The sequence below is a fragment of the Drosophila ananassae genome, chromosome XR (genome assembly GCF_017639315.1).
Source record: "Drosophila ananassae strain 14024-0371.13 chromosome XR, ASM1763931v2, whole genome shotgun sequence".
NCBI lineage: Eukaryota > Metazoa > Arthropoda > Insecta > Diptera > Drosophilidae > Drosophila > Drosophila ananassae.
This window is the reverse complement of record NC_057932.1, coordinates 18418443-18440099: the sequence shown is the minus strand read 5'-3', so window position 1 is coordinate 18440099 and position 21657 is coordinate 18418443. Positions and strand designations below refer to the sequence as shown.

The following is a 21657-nucleotide window of genomic DNA, read 5'->3' as shown; positions in this document are numbered from 1 at the left end:
CTCCTGCTCCTTCTCCTGCTCCTTATCCTTGTTAACTCTCCTTTCTCCGATTAGCGCCACTGGAGGGGAAGGAAGGGGGGATGATACTCTCTGGTGTGTGTTTTGTTCGCCTCTCTCCTCTTTGATTTTTGTGCCTTTGGTGCTGCGATTATTCCACTCTCTCTCTCTCTCTCTCTTGGGGCTCTCTCTCGTTGGCTCTCTCCTGGCAAGTGGGTGGCTCTGCTTTGTGTCCTTGTTCCGTTGTTGCAGCTGTTCTGATTGTTACGGTAGTTTTTATTATTTATCTCATTAATTTTTTTTTTCTTTGTTTTTGTTATAATATTTTTTTTGTAATTTTTTGGGGTTTTTTTTTTGGATGCTGCTTTTCTTGCTACTGCATCGGGTTCGAGCGCGTTTCTTTTTTTAAAGCGTGTGTGTGCGCTGTTTGGCTCTTCTCTTCTCTTTCTTTTGCTTTACAAATTTTGCTACCAAATGGGGGGAGGGGGGGGGGGAAAATAAAAATAAACAAATAACTAGAAAAACGGGGTAAACAGAATTTTGTAATTTTCTCAAAATATAACTGAATTTTTTCTCTTCCTCTAAAAATTTAAACTTTTTTTTTGGTTAGGGTATTTGGAAGGGGGGGGGGGGAAGTTGGGGAGCTCTCTCTATCTCGCGCCTTCTCGCTCTAGCCTTTTTATCCCTATGGGTGGTGTGCTCGGGCTCTTGCTGCTCGTTTTCCCTCTCCCACCGCACTATCAGTGGCTTAGCGAGTCGGTTATAGTTGTCGTGTTGCCGTTCGCCGCCTTATCCTTAAAATTTGACTCCTCTTTTTTGGTTTTGGTCGAAAATTGAGCAACTACAACTTCCAACACACACACACTCCGTACATACGTCTTACTCCTAATAATTTCTGTTTACTACTAAATTTACTACCTCCAACCAGCCCCCCCCAGCCTCCCCCATTGCTCCATTCGAAAGTCGGTTGAAAGAAAAGTGACAGTCAACGCCAATGTGATTCGGTTTGACGCCTTCTTCTTCTTGCATGTCGTGCGATGCGATGCGATGCGTTACGTTGCGTTGCGATTTCTGCGCAATGCGTTTTTCTTTTTGGTTTATTTTTTTTGGGGGGGGAAAAAAAAATTAGGAAAGCAAGGCGCAGTTTAGCGCAGCAGTTGCAACTGTTGCTGCTTGGCCGAAATGAAAATTTTTTCTCTCGGCGGTGGCCCGCGGCGGTGTATATATCTTGAAATTGTCGTTGTTTTTGTATTTTAGTTTTGGCAGCAAAACAAAAACAAAACGCACGCGAGCCATTTGTCGTGGGTGGGAGCAGGACAGAGACGAGGGCGAGCGAAGGAGATCGCGCATGTCAAAGTAAAAACGAAGAAGGAAAGAAAAAAAAAAAGAAAAAAAACATTTGACACTACACACACTCTTGCAGTCACACCAACATATAGGCACTCTCCACTATATTTAGTTTTATTTTTATAATAATCGCGTTTATTGGTAATCTATTGTTTTGTTGTATCTTATGGCACAGCAAAAAATAAAAAAAATCAAATCTCTTTCGCTTTTTTTTTCAAAGACAAGTTTTCCTCGCACACACACACACACACACACACCAAGGCACACAAGTCGGGCAGCTGACGAAAGAGGATTGAGCAACACGCACACTCACGAAGTTCGCTGCGTTTTTTTTTTCTATAATCTCTGCGTTTTCCTTTTCTTTTGCGATTTATTGGGGACTATTTAGACGCTATTCACTATCATCGTACTTGCACGTTAATGACTGGATGTTTGCGCTCGTTTTTCCTTCTTTTTTTTTCTTATTTGCTCAAACGTGCAGACGCCGCGTCGACTGTCTGCATTACAAAAAGATTATTTTTAAGTAGGGATGTCGAAAACATTTATTTATATTAATCGTACTAATTTTTCGCAAAACTATCGGTTATCGACTTATCGGTATTATTTTCTGGTATTTTCTCTTTGGTCACACATGTTATACCGCAACTACATGACAGCGAGCATGATATTCCAATTTTTTGTTTTAACAAGAGCCGCTTAGGAAACATTTTTAAGCCAAATGGGCCACCAATGGGCCATATTCGCGTTAGAAACTTTATTTTGTACGTTCTTTGCCAACCGGGCGGGAAGCTACGAACCGGTTCAAAATAATGTTATTAACAGCTGTTAAATTTCCGTTAAGTTGGGCGGGCTTTTTGAATTCTATAGATTCACATTAAAATAAACATTAAGTGTAGGCTTATATCACTAGTTTGTTATTGGATAAACTTGAAAACTTGAAAAATACATATTCTATACATTTCGTACATTCCATCATTGACTAACCAACATACAATACTTCAGCTTCTTCAGATTATCGTTTCGTTCCTGCAGCGGCTGAGTGGCCTTGTCATTTGGGAACACCACCCTTTCGCCGTCTGCGCCGCCCGCCCGCAGCGGCGTCTCTCTCATCCGGCGCCAGATCCTCGTCGCCATCGCCGTCCGGTTCGCCATCCCCCCGGGATGAGTCAGGCTAAATGCCCCGGCGCACCGGTTTCGGGGCAAACAGGACCTTGGCCGGCTTGCAGAGCTCCAATTCGCTGCCAGGACGCACGGCCAGGCACAGTTGGATCTCCACCAGCGAGGCCTCCGTCCAGACGCTGTGCGAGAGCAGGATGGTGGTGCGCAGACGCACATTCGTCTCGTGCTCGCCCTGCTCCGTCATGATGGGCTTGAAGTCCGTCATCTTGGGCACCACCGTGTGCATGTGCTGGTCTGGGTATTTGATTTTGATCCGCATGTCGGCCTTCTGCGACTCCAGCAAGTTGTCGATCTCCGCCACAAACGGCACGGCTGCAATTAGTCCGGCTGTCACCTTGATCACATTATCCTGCGACTGCAGGGGGCAGGGCTCCAATATGTTGGCCACACACCGCCGGATCTTGTCGTTGGCACGCGGCAGGGCCAGGGGCGGGGCTTGCTGGACCAGCGGCAGGATCTCCCGGAATACCCGACCCGGTTTGGGATCCGTAATTGCGTCCAGTTTGCTTAGCAGCTGGCGCGTAAAGCTGTCGGGTTGGGGATCGCCTTTAGCAGCGTCCTTCGGCTTGGGTTTCTCGGCTTCCAGCTGAGGTAGGAGTGGTCCCATTGGCGGTGGCGGTAGTAGTGTCTCTTCCTCCTCCTTGGAATTGGCCTTGATGAACTCACTGATGTCGCCGGCGGTCTGCAGAAGCATCTGGCAAGGTCCCAGGGCGCTTTGGGAGCGATCCCTCACCACCAGGACCAGGTGGAGGGCACAGGCCCTCAGTCGCAGCTGTTTCACCTGCAGGATGTCGCCGTAATTGAGGCCGGAGAAGGTGTGCTGCAGCTTCATGCAGTTCCGGATGAGAGTCGCCAGGGATTCCTTGACCGGCACCCGGTTCCGTTGTGTGCTGGCACAGCGCTGCATCTGCTCGATCTGGATTTGGGCAGCCAGGAAGGTCTCCAGGAAGTTCGAGGTCCCATACATGCCAGCATCGATGGCTCCCAGGCGCTACAGAGAAAAATAAACAAGAAATTAGACACTCCAGGGGAATAGAAAGCCAAATCTTACCTGGAGATTACTCTGAGCCGTTTGCAGCAGCTCCACCCGCTCGTCGGTCATCGTGAAGATCTCCTCGATGTGGCTGAGAATCATCTGCAGGTATTCCTTCGAACTGCCCGCCTGACGCACTGCATCGTCGATCCGGTGAGTGGCGCAGGACGATGACGCGCCTTCGATGGGCAGCTGGGGCACCAACTGCGGCATGTAGTCCCTCAGATATGCGTAGTGCCGGTGCGTGGCTGTTGGCAGGAGGCTGATGATGGGCACCAGGTGCTCCGCGGCATTGAAGACCAAGATCAGGACGCACAGGTACGCTGGATCCTCGACGTCTCGCTCGGGGGTCTCGAAGAAGGGATGCACGTAGAGTAGGTGAACGGTGACGGCCATGACCAGATGCGGGTGCTTCTGGCCGATCTTCCGCATGCAGGCGTAGGTGGAGGTCCGATCCTGCGGGTACTTGGACAGCACGTCCAGCAGCTTCTGCACCACCATCAGCAGGCACGTCTGCGTCGACACCCGGCAGGCGCCGAGCATCAAGTGGAGTCCCTCGCGCACATCGGCCGAGTAATCCTCGAGGGAACTAAGCATGATCTCCAGCTGGTCCTCGCGCAGGACTATGTGCCGCGCAATGGCCGTCAGGCTGTAGATGGCCTTCAGCCGCACGTCCTCGATCTCGTCGTTGAACATGTCCACCAGGAAGTCCAGGCTGGTGACCGCGAAATCCGGTCGAGATAGCGCCAACTTGCACATGGAGGCCACGGCTGCGGTGCGCACCTCCAGGAACTCGTCCTCCAGGCCGTGGATGAGGGCGCCACAGGCACCGCTGGCAATGATCGAGATGCTCCTGGCGTCCAGTCGCTCTTGGGGCGCATCGTCCGCCCATCGCTTGCCGGAGGACCACTCGCCGCTGGTCACCAGGCGGGCGCCGCGCTCGTGGGCCGTCCGCTTCCGGCGCAGGTTGCTCATCAGCTTCTTGTCCAGTGTTTGGTGCAGGAACTCCCGACTGACGGCAGTCATGCCGCCCAGCAGTTCCGCCGCAAGAACCCTGATCTGCAGCGAGAGGTCGCACAGGGCCTCGCACACCTTGCTGAAAGCGGCGTCTATCATCCGTATGTCCTCCTGCTGCCGCTCCGACGCAATTACGTAGTCTGGATGTCGGTTGCCCAGCATGTAGACCAGCCGGAGAGCCTCCAGTCGCACCGTCTCGTAGTCATCCTTCATGGCCTCCACGGCCCGTTTGTAGAGCACAGCAGGGAGTAGGGATCCCCGCTCGCCGAGTGTTAGCAGCGCGTGCAGAGCCTGGGCCCGGACCCCCGAATCCTGCGAGTCTATGTAGAAGGCCAGTTTCCAAACGTAATGCCGCTCGCCCTCCGATTTGGTGGCAAATCCGCCGATCACCAGCATGGCGTTCTTCTGCGTGTGCGTCGAACCGGAGCGGAGCTGCTCCTTGGCGAGGTGCGCCACCTGAGTGTTGTAGGCCATGGGGACCAGGTGCTTCCGGCGCTGGCCAATCCTGTAGAGGCACATCATGCCCTGGGCCAGTACCTTCTGGGACGTCTCCTTCCGCAGCAAGTAGATGAAGTAGTCGATGATCAGGCAAACTCCCTGCTCCGAGTTGCATTCGCAGCCCAGTCCGGACAGCAGTTCCAGCAGCTTCACTCTCACGGAAGTATCGCTGTCCTTCTCCTGGGCCTGGAATAGCTGGAATATCTTGCCGGCGACTTCTTTCAGCTCCGCCAAGTCCACATCTTCGTAGGATATCTCATCGGTGATTTTGACGAGGAGATCTAGCAAGTCGCGGTTCGTTCCCGGCGGACTCACCACCACGGTTTGTGGCGGCGGATTGGCCAGCACGAATGGCACGCCCAGCGGCGCTGGTGCACCCACTGGTATGGGTCCTGGTGGTATGGCGGCCACATATCCATCTAGCTGGCTGATCGCAAGCAGTTTCTTCTCCGGTCCGGCCGCTTTGCCTTTCGCATCGGCCGCCGTTCCTGTTTGTAGACGCAACTTCTTGATTGGCGGCGCTCCGTCCACGGTTTCCACGTAGGAGCCGGTGTGCGGCTTCTTAATGGCCTGCGCCATTGTCTCCAGTGATTGTGAGAGTAGTTTTCCACCTGTAGACAGTTTATTTTGTATTAAAATTGCAATAAACTAAAGAGGTGCCAGCCGGGTCGTGGAATTATTTAGGTGTGACCATATCCTCAATAGTGGTAGCACACCGTGAACTGCAATATTTATCGATAGATTCTCACGAGTTGGAGGGAAAGTTCAAATAAAGACACTTGTTACTGGTTTTTTTTCTCATATAGTTTCTATAGTTTATTTCTCATTATAGGTTTTACAGCTTACACATTCTTTTGATCTTTTCCGTTAGCAATTTTTGCTCCACTTGCCTGGCAATTTCAGACATGGATTTTTCCTGCTGCTGTTTCTGTTGTTGTTTTTGTTGCTATTGTTGTATATGAATTTGTTAATCTTAAGTTTATATTTGATTCGCTAAAAACTCATTTTAAAAAAGTATTTTGTTCATTATTTTTTTGTATGATTTTTGTTGTTTTTCGTTTTTTTGCATAATATGTACTTTGTTGTTAGGCCATTGGTTAGCAATAATAATCATAATAATCATATGCAAGTAAATTGTTTCAAGTTGGATATTACTGAGTGGTTAGATAAGTAGTTCTTGTTTTTTGTTTTTATCGGTTGTGACAAAAATATACATTACAAACACATTAATTGCCGAACCACACTTGTACACATAATAATCGTGTTATCTGGTTTATCGTTAATCGTGTCTTATCGAATGTGTTGTGTGTTCTTTTTTACCGTTATTCGTGTCTCTTTTGTTTCGTGTTTATTTTCTTATATTTTCATTTAGGAATCACAGTATTGTGCAAATTACCTTTATTTTTAATTGAAAAAATGTATGCATTTGATGTCGTTTTGCTTTTTTTATTTTTTGATTTTTATTGTTTACGAAATTTTTGAAGCAGCATATAAATATTTTTTGTGTAAATGTCTATGTAAATGTTAATGTAAAATAGAACCCGACACAGGCAGTGCAATTGTTGTTGTTGTGGTTCTCATTTCCTCTGCTATCGAAAACCGAACGATTAATTTCGATCATATTCGATAATTCCACTGATGAACACTTTAAGTTTTTTTTATATTCGAAAAAAGAGGAAATATTAGTTTAGTTTAATTGTTTCCTTTTTGGGGCTTGTTATTGACTATTTTGAGTTTTCATCGTTTTTTTTTTTGGAAATCACAATATCTATGCAAAATCTTATACATCTCTCTATATGTTTTTTTTTTGTATATATATATATATATCGCTTTGTCGTGAACATTAGATTTAGATCGTTGTCCTCTATACATGTAAATATATATTATATATCCATATATACGTTGTATAGCATATTTTGTTTTGTTTTTTTTTCTCTGTGTATTGTTTTATGTAGTAGTTTGTTGTTGTCCTTGCGGGTTCTCTTTCACTTTCTCTTAGCCACTTCCTTTCTCCTACTTTCTTTAATTACTTTCTTTATTTACTTTCTTGCCTTATTACATTCATCCTTTTTTTATGTCAATCGTTGGGATATGCGTGGTGCAGGTGAATTGTGTGTGTGGATCGTTCGGTATTTGTGTTGTCTCCCAATAATTTCTTTCGGTGTTAATTTAAAGGGTATTTGGTTGTCGATTCGATTGAAAACTATGCTCAGCCGGGGTTCTTTATAGTTCGTTACATATATATAGCTAATTGAAATAACAACAAACAGAACGCAGTGCACAAAATATGGATCATCAAATTACACATCTTCCTTAGATCTTTCCCTCTTTTTTTTTACTTTATGCTTTTTTTTTATTTTTAAATCTAATGCAAAATTTTACTAAGCAACCCTGTATGTATGTCCAAATAATTATAAGCTTATATATCCATCTAATGTACACATCATACAGCCTAATTCGCAAACAAAATATAACTCAAAAACAATGGAACTTTGAAAAAAGGGTTTTCCAAATTCGGGGTTTCGAAAGCGGCAAAGTTTTCAATTCGAAAATGAAATGGTTTTGATCGTTTTTTTGTGTTTTTTATATAATTTACTTTATTGTGTTTGGTTTTCATTTTTTTTTTTTAGATTCTAATGCCACTTTGTGTGTTTTAGTTTAAAAAAAAAATATGTATACATTGTTTAAATATTATTACAGATATCTGGATAAAAAGTGGTTTCAACATTCTTCATACAAATAAGAGGCTCTTAATATCGGGGAGTACTATATATGGAACAATATTACTGCATTAAATAGGTATTCGAGGGCGTTTCCCCTTTTGGTTTACAACTAATTTTGTTAATTAACTAATTTGCTTTACTTAACGAATTAATGGACAAAACTGAAAGGTTTACTGTTTTTTTATTATTTATTTTATTTTTGGTTTTAAGACTATACGCGAAAAATTACATTATACTATGGACGAAAATCAGAAACTTATATACGAGATATATATTCGAAAAATTGCCGCCGAAAGGAATCTGTAGCTTTTATATATTTTCTCTTATTTTTTTTCTTCTACCTTGTAAGTCTTTTAATTATTGGCGAAAAGTAAACGATTTCAAGTTGAGAATTATTGGACTTGCTGCTAAATTGAACACATCGATATACTTATATTTTTGTTTGTTTGTTTGTTTTTAAGTCATACAATTACGAGCAGTACTGTATCATTATCTGTGTATAATTGTTATGCAAAATAGTCAAGGCAAAAATCGTCAGACACATGGTGTGGATCTGAGGCCTGAGTTCTCACGGCATTATCTTCGCAATTCAGTCAACAATTGATCGAAGCTGCCCTGATTTTGTACACTTTGAACAAATCTTAGTTATATGTATTAAGTATTGTTGGAAAATCGGATGATGCTCTGTTTATATTTTTTTTCGTGGCCCTTTTAATATTCAAATACTCGATCTCCCAGTTCGCCCTTTCAACTCACTATTCCTCCTTTCGTCTCGTGCCACTAAAAACTAAAATATATTTTTGGTTAAAGTTCACAAAAATTAAAAAGAAAAAATATTACACAAACAGGCATCATCATTTTTTGGTTTTACATTTTTGGTTTTTTTTTATGCTTATAAAAAAAATTGTTTTTTTTTTATTTTAATTCGAAAAGGCGTTTCCAACTGTTTGCTAGAATAATTCTTGTTTTTTTTTTAAGCCAAAAAAAGCCAAATAATATGCTTTAAATTCATGCGAGATTCTTTTTTTCACTTTACAAATAATTATCATTTTCTTTCTTTTTTTGCAGACACTTAAAGCAGTTTTCGTTTTACACATACAATTACACAAAGTTTTCATTTTTTCCATTTGTTTTTTTTTTTTTTTTAGTATTGTTGAATAAAAAATTAAGAAATCAGAGGCGTAAAAATCAAGGGGGAGGATTTTAATTCCAGCCACGCCTCTTAGACGTAGGTGGCGACGGCGGCCGCATTGGCCGAACCAGCTCCTCCATTGCTGGCAGCTGCTGCTCCTGTTCCAGATCCTGATCCTCCGGCAGCGCCGGCTGCGGCTCCGGCTCCTGCTCCTCCAGCAGCTCCTGCGGCGGCAGATCCTCCGGCGGCAGCGCCCGCCTGATGCGCCGAGGCGGAATTGTTCAGCGGCTGTGGGCTGACGGGGGGCTGCAGCTTGCCAGGAACATACTGTCCAATGAAGGACCCATCCTCGGTGAATTGTCCTGTTGAAAGAATAAGAGAAATAAAATAATTAATTTTTTAATTAATAAATTGTTTTGTCCTAATTTTAAATTATTTATTAGTTAATGCCGTTTGTTATATTATTGTAATAATTATTAGCCACCAACCAAACACCAGTGCATTTTTTATTAATGATTAGTATGATTTTTTTCATCGCGTTCGTTTCTTAAGTCTTTCGTTTTAGTCTTGTTATGATTTTGATTTTGATTGTTTTTGGGGTGATTTGAAGGGGGGCTGCAGGGGATTAAACTAAAACTACTGGAAAGCCAACCAAAAGCTACAATTACATAATTAATTATTTAAAAAATTAACATGCTTGAAAATAATATTCAACTTTACCTTGAAAATAAGTCGTCGAGACAAAATTAAAACAAAATCTAGATGAAATAGTTTGCTAAAAAATAGCATGCTATCTATTTAAAATTAAGAATCAAAGTCTACACAATATTTTTTTGGTTTTTTTGTTGTTTATTATTATTCGGTTTTCTTTATTTTGTTTGTTTTTCTTTCTAATTTAATATACATATATAAAAAAATTGTATTTTTCATATTATTAAGCAGTAAGGGTCTGCTTCTCGATTCATTAATATTAAATACTACACGGAAAAAAAGAAACTTCATTTGTTGCATTCTTTTTTCCGGGAAAACAAACGTAAAGGAAACATTTTTTTACATTTTACAACACTGTTTCACTGTCCAAATCAAGTTGACAAAAAAAATTAAAAAATAAAAATTCATTACAAAAACTAAGAGAGTACAAAATAAAAAAAAATTAAAAACAAAAAATACAATGTAGTCTAAAGAATATATAAGAATAAAAGTAAACATGTAAGCAAAAATGTTTGATTTTTCGTTCGGCCAAGCTAAAACGGAGATTTTACATTCAATTTTGTTTTGTTTTGTATTTTTATCATTTGTTTTTGTTTCTTGTAAAAAAATTATGTTAAATTATAACTTATTTAGGCTCTATATATATATATATTTCTATATATTTGCATTACAAGTAAAAGAGAGCGGGACAGAGATATACAGAGCGTGGTATGCAGTGCACGGGACAGAGTGGGACAGGTATACATATACATATATTATGCATACATATATTTTTTAAATATATTATTAAATATTGGAGATTTTAAAAGCGAGCTTCAATTTCCGTACTTTCATAGCGATATAAGAAAAAAAATTACACGCAGCTGCTCGAGAAATTTGTGTCCGAAAGAAAATTAATTTCAATATTTCGTTGGCTTTTTTATTTTTAAGGCCATTTTTTTCTTTTCGTTTAATTCGCATGTGATTTCTTTTAATTTATTATTTTTTATCTGCTTCGGTTTGCTTCCTCTTTCTCCTCCTTAACGTCGTCATCTTCTTCTTGCTTTTTGTTTATAGCCTTTTGCTGCATTTTGTTTTTTTTTATGTAGTTGCTGTTGTTGTTTTGTTTTTTTTTTTTTTCAATTTGTTTGGCAGTTTTTAATTTTCTAAATTAATTTTATATATAATTTATATATTTAAAATTAATCGTCGATTTTAAAACATAATCGAAGCAGAAACGTTGTTGCGTTGAATCCTGTGATGATTTTTGTCAATGGTTCGTTTTTTTTTTAGTGTATTGGATTCTGTGGGGAATTGTTTGTTTTTGTTTTTTTTTAAGGGCTCGGTTTCTATATTTGAGTTGTAGTTGTTGTTGCGGCGCGCTGCTTACAAATTAAATCAAAGTCCTTTGCGTCCATATTGGCCAATAAAGGATCCGTCTTCGTTCATGCCTATATAGTTGTTGTTTTTTTTATTTACAATTTTTTATTGTTTTATCGATTTTTATGTGTGATTGAGAAAAAAAGAAAAAAATAAAATAAATCAAGTGCAATTGAAAAAGTAAACAATATGTAACACAAAACGTTAAACATAAAAAATGTCTGAAAATCAGCAGCTATGTATGGTATCTGTAACTCTTTTATTTGTTGGTTAGTGCAAAAAAAAAAATTGAAGAATAAAGAAACAAGAAATTGAACAATCAACAAACTTCGTGCAGAGATCAATCAAATTCAATGGAAAAGCAAAAGCTTAGGAGAGCTCAGCCACAGCACAGCACAGCAGAGCACGGCAGAGCCTAATTGTAACGGGACGCTCTCTTCAATTAAATCTGGAAGGGAGTGACGGGCTGGAAAGTGGGGAGCGAGAGCGAGAGCGAGATGGTGGAAAAGTTGGAGCAGCAGCCTTGAAACAACATGCAGCGTCTTCTAAGCGGCAGAGCGGACAGAGGATAGTAGAGAAATTACACTAGAGGTCAACTGGATGGGCTTTGTTTTAGAATCTAGATTTTTATTCATTTAAAAATAATAATATTTGAATTTAATTTGTATTGAATTTTTATAGAAAATCAATATAAAAAATATAAAAATTTTTATTGGTTTATTATTTTATAATCAATTTTAAACAATTTTGTAATAAGATTTAGAGATACTATTCAGTTGACCGCAAGTGTCTGTCTTGCGAGTAAGCTCCCTTTGGAAGCGCAAGGAGCACAGCCGCATAACGGAAACAAAACAACAAAGTTTAAAAAGAAATCAAGGAGAGCCTCTACCTGGACTGATTGGAATCGCTTGCATGTGAACGTGATTGTGCGAGAGCATATGTGTGTGTGTGTGTGGGTGTGTGTGATTGTGAGAATATGGCTGCTGTGTGGGTAGAAAGTGGGGGGCGGTGGGGCTGTTGGGTTGTTGGGCATCAACAACAACAACACAATAAAGTTAGAGAAAGGAAGACAGAAGCCTGCCCCTCTCTCTATGCTCTTAGGCTTTGTTGTTTCCACCGTCCGCCATGACCACATCGTAGGCGGGTGGGGCCGGTGAGGGGGAGGACGACGGTGGGGATAATGGCAATGGAACGGAAACGGATGTGTTTGCGGAAGATGCCGACGCAGACGTCGACGGTAGCTGAGAAGGCAACTGCTGTTGTTGTTGTTGTTGCAGATGATCCTGTTGCTGTTGCTGTAGTTGTTGTTGTTGCTGTTGGGTCGCTGGCAGCGATGTGGACTTGCTGCCTCCTTTGCGGGCGGCGGCAGCGGCGCGGGCAGCTGCGGTGGCCACAGCTGCTGCCCCAACATCATTATCCAATAATAACACACACACACACACCGTCATACCGTTACATCAGACCAAGGTCGACGGAGAAAAAAAAGCAAGAATTTGGCAAAAAGAAATCAAGAGAATGAAACAAACAAAAAGAAAGGAAGGACGACAAAGAGGGGGGCCTAAGAACCTAACCTCACTTTAATGTCTAATTCAAACGGAGCTTTTTGGCTTTAGATTTATCGAAAAAATGGAAAATATATCGATTAAATATCTAATTATATGAAAATTGTAGAGCAAGCAATGCAAAAATGTATAAAATATTTAAGATACTTCTCTAAACTTTAAAAAACTAAGTTTTGAGCAAAGTAATGGTATTTATTTTTTAAATAATTAAGAATATAAAGAAAAATCTACTGAAGATCTAGTATCAAGAAACTATATTTAATAAAAAAATCAAAAGATCTAAGCTAAAAAAGTCTAAAATTCAACAAAAAATCCTTCAAAGTCTGCTGAAGGATAACAATTTAAAAAAAAAAGGAACCTCAAGATCACACATCCACAGGACACTCATATCGTACGATGTATGGAATTTATGGACGGCTAGTCAGACATACATTTACGAAAAAAAAAACAGAAGAAAAAAGGACGAAAAGGACTCACCTGTATCGCCATCACCGTACTCGGCCATCGAATCGGTGTCGCTCTCCACGCCGGGCTTGTTCGCTGAACTCACGGATTGGCGACCAGCGCTCTTGTTATCCAAGCTGTAATCGAATTCGATTAATCGATTATTAATCGATAAGTGATAGAGAAGTAATTAAAATGTAGTACTTACGGTTGCGAGTACTCGTGGAAGCCGCCCTCGTCGGGATAGTCCCGCCGGCCGTTGGCCAGCTCCCGATCGTGGACGTCGTACTTGCCGCCCCGGTTGCGCCGGATGATGCACACAATGATGAAGATGAAGATGATGAAGGCCAGGGCCAGCATCATGCCAATGAACCAGCCGGCATTGGCCACCGTCTCGCTGCGCACCATGGTCGGTCCCTCGACACTGTTCGTGTCGATCTCCTGCGTGGCACTCTCCGTGTTGAAGTGACCGTCGACGGACACCACACGGAACTCGTAGGCGGTCTCCGGATCCAGGCCGGCCACCTCCTGGTAGTCCTTGTTCTTCTCCTCGGGCAGGCGGAGCCATTGCGTTTCACCCTTTATCCTGTTTTTCGCAATAATTTATTAAATCTTTTGTTTGAAAAGGATATTTTATAGAGATCCTTACCTGTACATGGTGAAGAAGTGGGTGCCCGCATGTCCTTCGGTGCTGGGTTGCCAGTTGATGCGGAACTTGGCCAGTCCATTGTCGGAGGGCAGCTGTTCCCAGGAGAAGGAGGGCGTGGCAGGTGCCGTCATGGCGGCTACATCCTGGAGGGTGCGCTTCTCGATGTAGTGTCTGTTGGGAAAAGGAGTAGGGATTAGTAAGTTCCAACTAATCGATATCTTATCGATAAATTCTACAAATAACACTCACTCAGATCCTTCTCCCATCTTGGTGGTGGCCGTAATGGAGATGCGATACTTGGAATTGGGCTTCAGGCCGGCCATCTTCATCCTGGTGACCCTCGGATCGGTGATATGGGGATCGTACTCCCGACGCTCGCCGACATAGCTGCCCTGGACCTCCTCGTAGTAGATCTTGTAGCCGGTGAGCTTGCCGTTCGGGTAGAGAGGCTTCTTCCAGGTGAGCCAAAAGGCGGAGGAGCCCAGCGGATAGGCATCCAGACCCTGGACCGGCGATGGAACACCTTCGGGAGTATCGAAATCGATGACGGCACTGGGAGGACCGTTGAAGCGACCGTTGTAGGCCAGGATGCGGGCAAAGTTCTTCGAGTCGGGCTTGAATTGGGTGACGAGGGCGTTGTGGGTATCACCCTTGACGTGGATCTCGCGCAGGCCCTCCTCGCCTTCCTTCTCTGTCCAGGTCTGGATCTTGTAGCCCTTGAAGTGGCCGCGCACCGACTCCTCGCTGACGGGCGTCCAGGCCATGTAGCCGCTGGTGGAGGACGTGATCTGTCGCATCGTGAAGTTCGTTGGGGCGTCCAAAGGACGATCCTCGCCGGAGTAGCCCACCACCTCCTCGGCGGCCACATTGGACTCGCCCTTCTCGTTGATGGCCACCACCTTGATTAGGTACTTGACGAAGGTGGGCTGGTCGGTGATCACGATGTTGTTCTGTCGCCAGTCGTAGATGTTCTGGTTCTCCCACGGAGCGGCCGGGATGTCGCGTTTCCAGTTGACACGATACTGGAACCCAGGGGCGTTGTGTTCGATCTCCGGCATGGGTGTCCACGAGATGACCAGGTTGTTGGGCTCTCGGCCCTGGCCCACCACGTTGTCGGGATTCTTGTACGGCACATCCGGCTGGGTGGTGCAGCTCTCGCTGTGGGCGGACGGAGGCGAGGGTCCGATCTTGTTGAAGGCAATCACCCGGAAGGTGTAGTTCGCCCACGGGGACATCTGGACGACGAAGGAGAAGTCCGTGTTGGGCACCTTCTCGTAGGCGGCGTCCCAGGAGGCGGGCGTGAAGGAGGTATTGAACTGGATGGTGTAGTGGAGGATGGGGGATCGGTTGTCGCCCTGCGGCTCCCACGAGATCTCCGCCTTGTCCGCCTGGCAGGTGATGCCCAGCAGCTTGGGCGCATTCGGCACATCCTGGACAATCAGATTGGCCTTGGCGGTCGCCTCATCCAGCCGGGTCCTCGCCACGCACGTGTACTCGCCGGAGTCCAGCTCCATGGTCTTGGCAATCGTCAGGGAGTTGTCGTTCGTCTGGACAAACCGGGGCTGGGTCTCGAAGTCGATGGGCTGGCCATCCTTGCGCCAATCGATCTGGATGTCCAGGGTGTCGTCGTGGGCCTCGTTGCACCGGAAGGTGGCGGACTGGCCGGCGGCTACCTCGTAGTTCTGCGGCTCCTGGGTGATGCGAGTGTGCTCCTTGACGACCAGGGATCCGTCGGCGGACTTGTTCCCGAACTTATTCTCCGCATAACACGTGTACTTTCCGGCATCCGAGAAGGTGACATCCTGGATCTCCAGATCTCCATTGGCCTGGACGTTGTAGCGTCCTCCGGTCAGCCAGTTGCTGCCCCTCAGCCACTTGACCAGGGGCTTGGGAGCGCCCTCGACGCGGCAGGTCATGGTCACGTTGCGTCCGTCCACGCTGGACTTGTCGGTCGGCTTCTCCCGGATCTCTGGCGGCAGGGCCTGGACATTCAGATACACATCCCTGTAGACATAGCCCAGGGAGTTGGTGGCGTTGCATCCGTAGTTGCCAGTGTCGCCCTTCACCAGGTTGATGATGGTGATCGTGTTGTCCGTAACGGTCCGTCTGGGATTCGGGGTGCTCTGCTCGATGGGCTTGCCGTTGTGGATCCAGCTGATCTTGGGCTCCGGTACACCAGCGGCACGACACTCGAAGGTCACCTCCTCGTCCTCAGCGGCCACCTTGATCTCCGGCTCCTTGGTGAAGTACGGCACCGAGTTGACCTCCAGGATGATGGAGAAGGACTGGGCATTGCCCACGCCGTTGGACACGTCACAGGTGTAGGTGCCGGCATCGTCGAAGTTCGTCTGTCGGATGACCAGGGACTTGCCGTAGTGGCCCTGGGTGATTCGATCGCTCCACTGTATCCGTTGGCCGTCCTTGCTCCACACGGTCTGGGGCAGGGGGGTGCCGCCGTAGATGCAGAACAGTTCCATCCGCTTGCCGCGCAGGGCCAGGGACTGGCGACGGGACACGTACTGGCGGACTGGTGGATGACGGTTCTGGGAGGCGCTCACGCCCATCTGCTTGACGTCGAGGAGGACCTTGTTGCCGATCTTGTATTCGCTCCGGAACACTGACGTGGCCGAGCAGGCGTAGTAGAAGTCGGCGCTGGCATCTTCGCGGGTCACGTTGGAGAACCAGAGGTTGCCCTCCGGGTCGAGGGTCATGCGGGAGTTGTTGATGGACTTGATGGAGGCGTCGCTAACCTCCTGGATCATCCAGTTGACGGTGGGGCTGGGGAAGCCGTCGGGCGCCGCGCACTTCAGCATGTAGGGCTCGCCCTCGACCGCCTCCAGGGTCTTGGAGTTCTCGTCCTTGAACGCGTTCAGTTCCGCCTTCCGGACGTAGACGGAGTTCGAGGTGGCCGTTCCGAACTCGTTGGAGGCGAAGCACTGGTAGTGGCCACGGTCCTCATCCCGGGGCGAGGTGATCACCAGGGAGCCGCGTCCGGGCTGTTGGAGCATCCGGTTGTCGTAGGCCTGCCAGTTAAACTTCTTGCCGTTCTTGATCCAGCTGTACCTGTAAGGAGCAAGCAGGACAGGAAGAGGATTAGCAAAGGACCAAGTCTAGATTAGGAGCTAATTGCTTACTAGGACTAGGGTTAGGGCTAGCCGGGATCAGGATACAATTCTTAAAATAAAAGCTTAAATTAACTTAATTTCTATATTTTTTCCGAATTTCGGCCGAGCTTAGGTGCACCCTATGAGAATCGAGGAGGAGGGCGCTGTTTTAATTTAGTATTTAATTATTTTTAGTATTTAAAAAAAATATTAAAGCTTTTTTTTAGGCTGACGTGTACTTTACGAGAATAGATTTTTTATGCTGACGTGTACCTTTTTTTTAGTAGTACAGGATTAATAAAGGACTTGGCCTAGACTAGGAGCTAGGACTATGGCTAGTAGGGATCAGGATACAGTTCTTAAAATAAAAAATAAAACTAAAATTAACTTAATTTCTATATTTTTTCCGAATTTCAGCCGAGCTTAAGTGCTCCTTATGAGAATCGAGGAGGAGGGCGTTTTTTTTAAATTAATATTTTTAGTGTTAAATGAAGAGATAATTAAATGATTTTTGTTTTTGGGAGTTTTTGTTGTTTTCTTCTTCGTTTGGCAATGCACCCCTCCCCTCCCCCCGCCAGAGAAGTGCGGGGGAGGGTGCTTTTATTCTAATTATTCTCTTATCTAATTGAGAGGAAAGTTGGAAGTGATATTGAGGTGGTTGGTGGTCATAAACAAGGACAAGGATGCAAGGACATGTGCAAGGACAGCACAAGGATAAAAGGACATTTCATCAGAAAATTATAGAGAAAAAATCAAAAATATATTTTTTAGATTTGGATAAAAATCAGCCAAGATATTGAAAGGAAAGCAAGCTCGAATTATTAAAACTATTTAATTTCCCCCACTCTCTGGCTAATTAAACTGACGTCATGATACGATAATTAAATACTTGATAATAGAATTTAATTACTTTTATGTTAGCTTTCCGATCGTTTGGTTCCACACTGGACTATTTTGCAACCGCCTCGAGATTATCTCATTTTCTCAATTGTATCTTGCAGTGCGAGTATCTCGGCGAGTTTTCCGCATTTCCCCACTGACACACTAATAATTATTTAATCCTACTCTCCGTCTAACAACTTAATTTCCACATTTAATTCGTTTTAATCAACATTACAGCAGCAGCGGCCGAGATCCAAAGGAGGGAAATTAATAAATTCTGTGTTATGCACGAATTATGACAGCTTCTTTAATTTCCAATTCCGAATAAAAAACAAAAAGCTATCTGATTGAAGAGAGAGGAGGATGGGGAGGGGGGAGGACAAGTGTCTATATAATTTCTTCTTTTTTTTTATAAATATTTTTTTTTTGCTTGTTTCATGACTCAAGTAATTGCAATTAAGCGACAAAAGGAAGTCAACGAGCTCAGCTCAATTTTTTCTTACGCTTTTTTTTCTCTACTTATTTATGTTTTGTATCTCAAGCTTGTATCTTGTATCTTTTTCTGTCAAGCTAGCCTTTTTTCTTGCCTTTTTTTTTGTGGCTCATAACTATGCCAGACTTACAATACACTAAGAAATTTATATAGAAAATAATTGATATTATTACCATTATTATTTTTAAATTTTCTAAGAAAGTCATATTTTAATTATTTGTTAATTTTTAGTTAATATTTTAGACACTATAATTTGTGGACTATTCTATTCAGAAACCTATTGGAATATTTTTAAGCAATTTTTGTATATTTTTCTCCTTTTTTTTCCTAGTTATAGTTGCAACTCTCGAAAGCTCAAGTCAATTATGTGGACAGTCTGGCCCACGGTGCTCCAGCTTGTTAAGTATCGGAATTTTTATTTAATTTTTCCTTTTGTTTTCCAGACTCTGTTTTTTTTTTTGGGTTCACCCCGTAGTTGGGGTCATGCAATAGGTCAATCATTTGAATTGTTTTTAAGTGTTGTAAGTTCAACTGCAGACCGAGAAGTAAGCGAGTTTGTTGAACTGCAGACCGACTTGATGTCCAAGTGCCAGTTGTATGCAGAACAGATGGAAAAAATGGATTTTAATTGGAGCTAAAAATAGAGGAATCTGAACCCACTATTATTTCTGCCCATTTCTTAAAAAAACCAAAAAATATCCCTACTTTCGTCACCTTCCAAAGCCTCTAACCTCCAAAACTAGTCTAAAAACTAGTTATTTATTGTCTTTGGAAAGTGAATTAAAATAGTTCCGATCTTGGGCTTAATTGGCACTCCCCTTGGGTCAAGAAGTCAACTATGAAACAGCAGGATTCCCCCGTTCTGGTATCAGGACACGTGCATCAGACACAAGTCACAAACAGTTGCCACTGACACATTAAGTTTAACCCTTTGTTTATATGCAAGAAGGGGTTAATAAATTTCAACCGGAATAGCAGGATAGCAGGACACTAGTAGGAGTGGTAGTGGATAGTGGGTAGGACGCAGGTAGGATGGCCGGGAAAGCAAAAAAGCAAGGTGGCGACATCGCCCGACACCATCGTCCTTTGGAAGTCACTCAAGCGGTCACCGGAAAATGGTATTGTTTTCAATGGAGTTGCCTTTTTCGGAAAATTCAGGACCAGACAACAGCTGTTCCAGCTTGCCAGACACGCCTACCCCTAACGCCCATAAAGGTGTAACTCTGTTTTTGTGTTTTTTTTATGATTTTAGTTGGTAAGGGGTGAGGGATTTGCATTTTTATTAATTTTAATATTTGAATCATAATATTCTATAAAAGGTAGAAGGTCTAAAATACTTCCTAGTTTAAGAAACTTATTATTTATAATTTTAAAAGCTATCCCCTCTATTTTTTCGCTATTTTTTCTTAGTTTACTCTTCAAGGAGCAGCAGCTGCTATTTGTCCTTTTTATTTTTTGTGGTTCACTCCTTCCCAGCTCGACACCACTTAACCCCAAAGAGCACTGATAGTTTTAGGGTTGACTTGGCTTCACTTAACTCGCCTCCACCACCCCCAGATCCCCATCTCCCCCAAAGCCAACCCCCTTCTAGCCAAGCCACTGCCTTCTGCCTTCTACGATAGAAATCTGGATAGAAAACGCGCCAAGAAGTGCCAGGACATGGCTCCTGATGACTCATCAACACGGCTAAAAACACAAGCACACACATACTAACATACACACTGCTTTGCATAATGGGGGAGTGAGGATTGTGGACTGTGGACTCCCTCCTGCCTCTTTTGCATTTGTGTGCTGTATTTGGGGTTGCAAAATAACAAAATGCCATAGCATACTTTTTTGCGCGCTCACTCGCAGGAGCCGTAAAGTGGGGGGCACAACCACGCCCACCGGCCGGCATCTGCCCTAACCCAGTTACTATATAAAATATATATATATATATTTGTATACTATGTGCCACTCGCACATATACAAAAGAAACAGCAGAGGTCACTAATATAAATAATATGATTTTAAATAATTTTATTTTTATATAAAAAGAAATAGGAAATATTTGAAAATCTATAAGCTTTTTAAGAAAAATATATAGTGGAAGAGTAGTTGAAGAAAAGTGTTTTTTTTTTTTTTAATATAAATTCGAATAAAAAGTATTGAAAAGCAGTTCTAAAATCGTATTTTTTTAAGAAAAAGAGTTGTTTTTAAACTTAGCAAACTAAATAATTCGAGAGCAACAATTTTTTAATAATAATATAGATATGATAATTAATATATAAAATAATAAAAATATAACAATTTTATTGGCTTTTTATGAAACAAACCTCTAAAAAAAAAAATAATTTATTTAAAAAAAAAAGAGTTTCCACCTTGTTTCTAAACTTCAAACTAACTTGTATGTGTTTCATAATAAGCCCTCATTTAAATGCCTTCCCTATCCTTCTACCCCCCATTGTAGATTTCCCGATGTGTGTGTGTCTGTGTCTACAAAGTGGAAAATGCTAAAAGAAAGGAGCCCAAGCCCGGGCCAAAACCGCGTTTAGCCAAAGGCAGCACAAGAAAAAAGAAAGTATATACATATAGGGGAAAAAAAGCGGTTTGGAAAAGTGAGCAAAGTGTACTAACTGGAGAGGAGTAGAAGGGGGGGGGTTAGAAGGAGCTCAGACAGCTGGTGGAGGGGGGCGGCAGACCAAAGTCAAACAAAAAGGAGCCCCAAGGAGTCCAAACGGGGCTCGAGAATGGGAAGGCAAGTGGCTAAGATGTGGCCAGGATATGATGCACTTAGCCACAAGTAATTATACTCTAGGCAACAGGTTTTAGTCATTTTTTATACAATTATTCCATCATAAAAATATATTGAACATATTGTGGGCCAAGGATTGGGAATTAGGGACTTTCTTTGGGAAGTTTTGAATACAATTTGTTAATAAAATTCCCAAGAGATAACCACCAAGTTAGTGTATATAATTAACCTATATTTTAATTCCACACGCATTTTCCTCATTTAATTTTTAATTACTTCCTCACCAAATTAGTCACTTTTTTATACAATCCCTCAGGGATAGGGTATTCCTCTTGGACTTTTTCCAAAATTAATTCCTGGAAATTTCCCACCTACTGCCATATGACGGCCAAAAGCCAAAAAACTTTAAATGGCCTAAGGGGTTTTGTTTTCTCTTTTTTTTTTTTTTTGTGGGAAAGGGAATGGGAGGGAGCAGGAAGGTCCTTTAACGACAAGGGTTGGCCAGAAAAAAAAATTAAGTCCTTTGGCTGAACAGCAAAAGGCTTTTTTCGGCTAAAATCAAGCAAGAAATAGCCCAGGGAAAAGTGGATAAGAACGCGGGTGGAAAAGCGCGGAAAAGCAGGGAAATAAAATTGAAATATGTAAGGAAACTGGGCTGGGCGTGTTTTTTGGCCATCAGTGTAATCAGTAGTTTGTTGACATTTCTTTGCAGTGAATTGTGCCGTGACACAAAAAAGTTACTACAGTACAACTTGCATAAAAGCCTGCGAAGCCTTTCTTTATTATCCTTTCT

At 43.1% G+C, this 21657-nt stretch overlaps 2 protein-coding genes across 7 annotated transcripts in view; both read right to left on the bottom strand.

Moving 5' to 3' along the window:
• Positions 1 to 116: 116 nt before the first annotated feature.
• LOC6504486 (integrator complex subunit 4) lies at positions 117 to 5789 on the bottom strand. Its single transcript, XM_001966960.4, has 3 exons — positions 3575 to 5789; positions 1755 to 3514; positions 117 to 254 (listed from the first exon to the last, which is right to left on the bottom strand). Exons 1-2 carry the CDS (start codon positions 5648 to 5650, stop codon positions 2516 to 2518), a joined length of 3075 nt encoding a protein of 1024 aa, XP_001966996.1. The 5' UTR covers positions 5651 to 5789; the 3' UTR covers positions 117 to 254; positions 1755 to 2515.
• Positions 5790 to 6427: 638 nt separating this feature from the next.
• Positions 6428 to 21657, bottom strand: part of LOC6504485 (neuroglian) — a 42899-nt gene continuing 27669 nt past the window's right edge. For 3 of the 6 annotated variants that reach the window (XM_044717518.1, XM_044717517.1, XM_044717519.1), the window contains exons 4-8: positions 13901 to 16714; positions 13652 to 13822; positions 13211 to 13588; positions 13036 to 13139; positions 11896 to 12392 (exon numbers count right to left, since the gene is read on the bottom strand). In XM_044717518.1, the coding sequence (XP_044573453.1) occupies positions 12094 to 12392; positions 13036 to 13139; positions 13211 to 13588; positions 13652 to 13822; positions 13901 to 16714 (3766 nt within the window). In that variant the 3' untranslated portion in view covers positions 11896 to 12093. Of the gene's footprint in view, positions 9289 to 10648; positions 11068 to 11893; positions 12393 to 13035; positions 13140 to 13210; positions 13589 to 13651; positions 13823 to 13900; positions 16715 to 16785; positions 16806 to 21657 lie in introns of those variants that run through there. The other 3 variants (XM_044717520.1, XM_001966959.4, XM_014903986.3) reach the window with 3 other exon arrangements.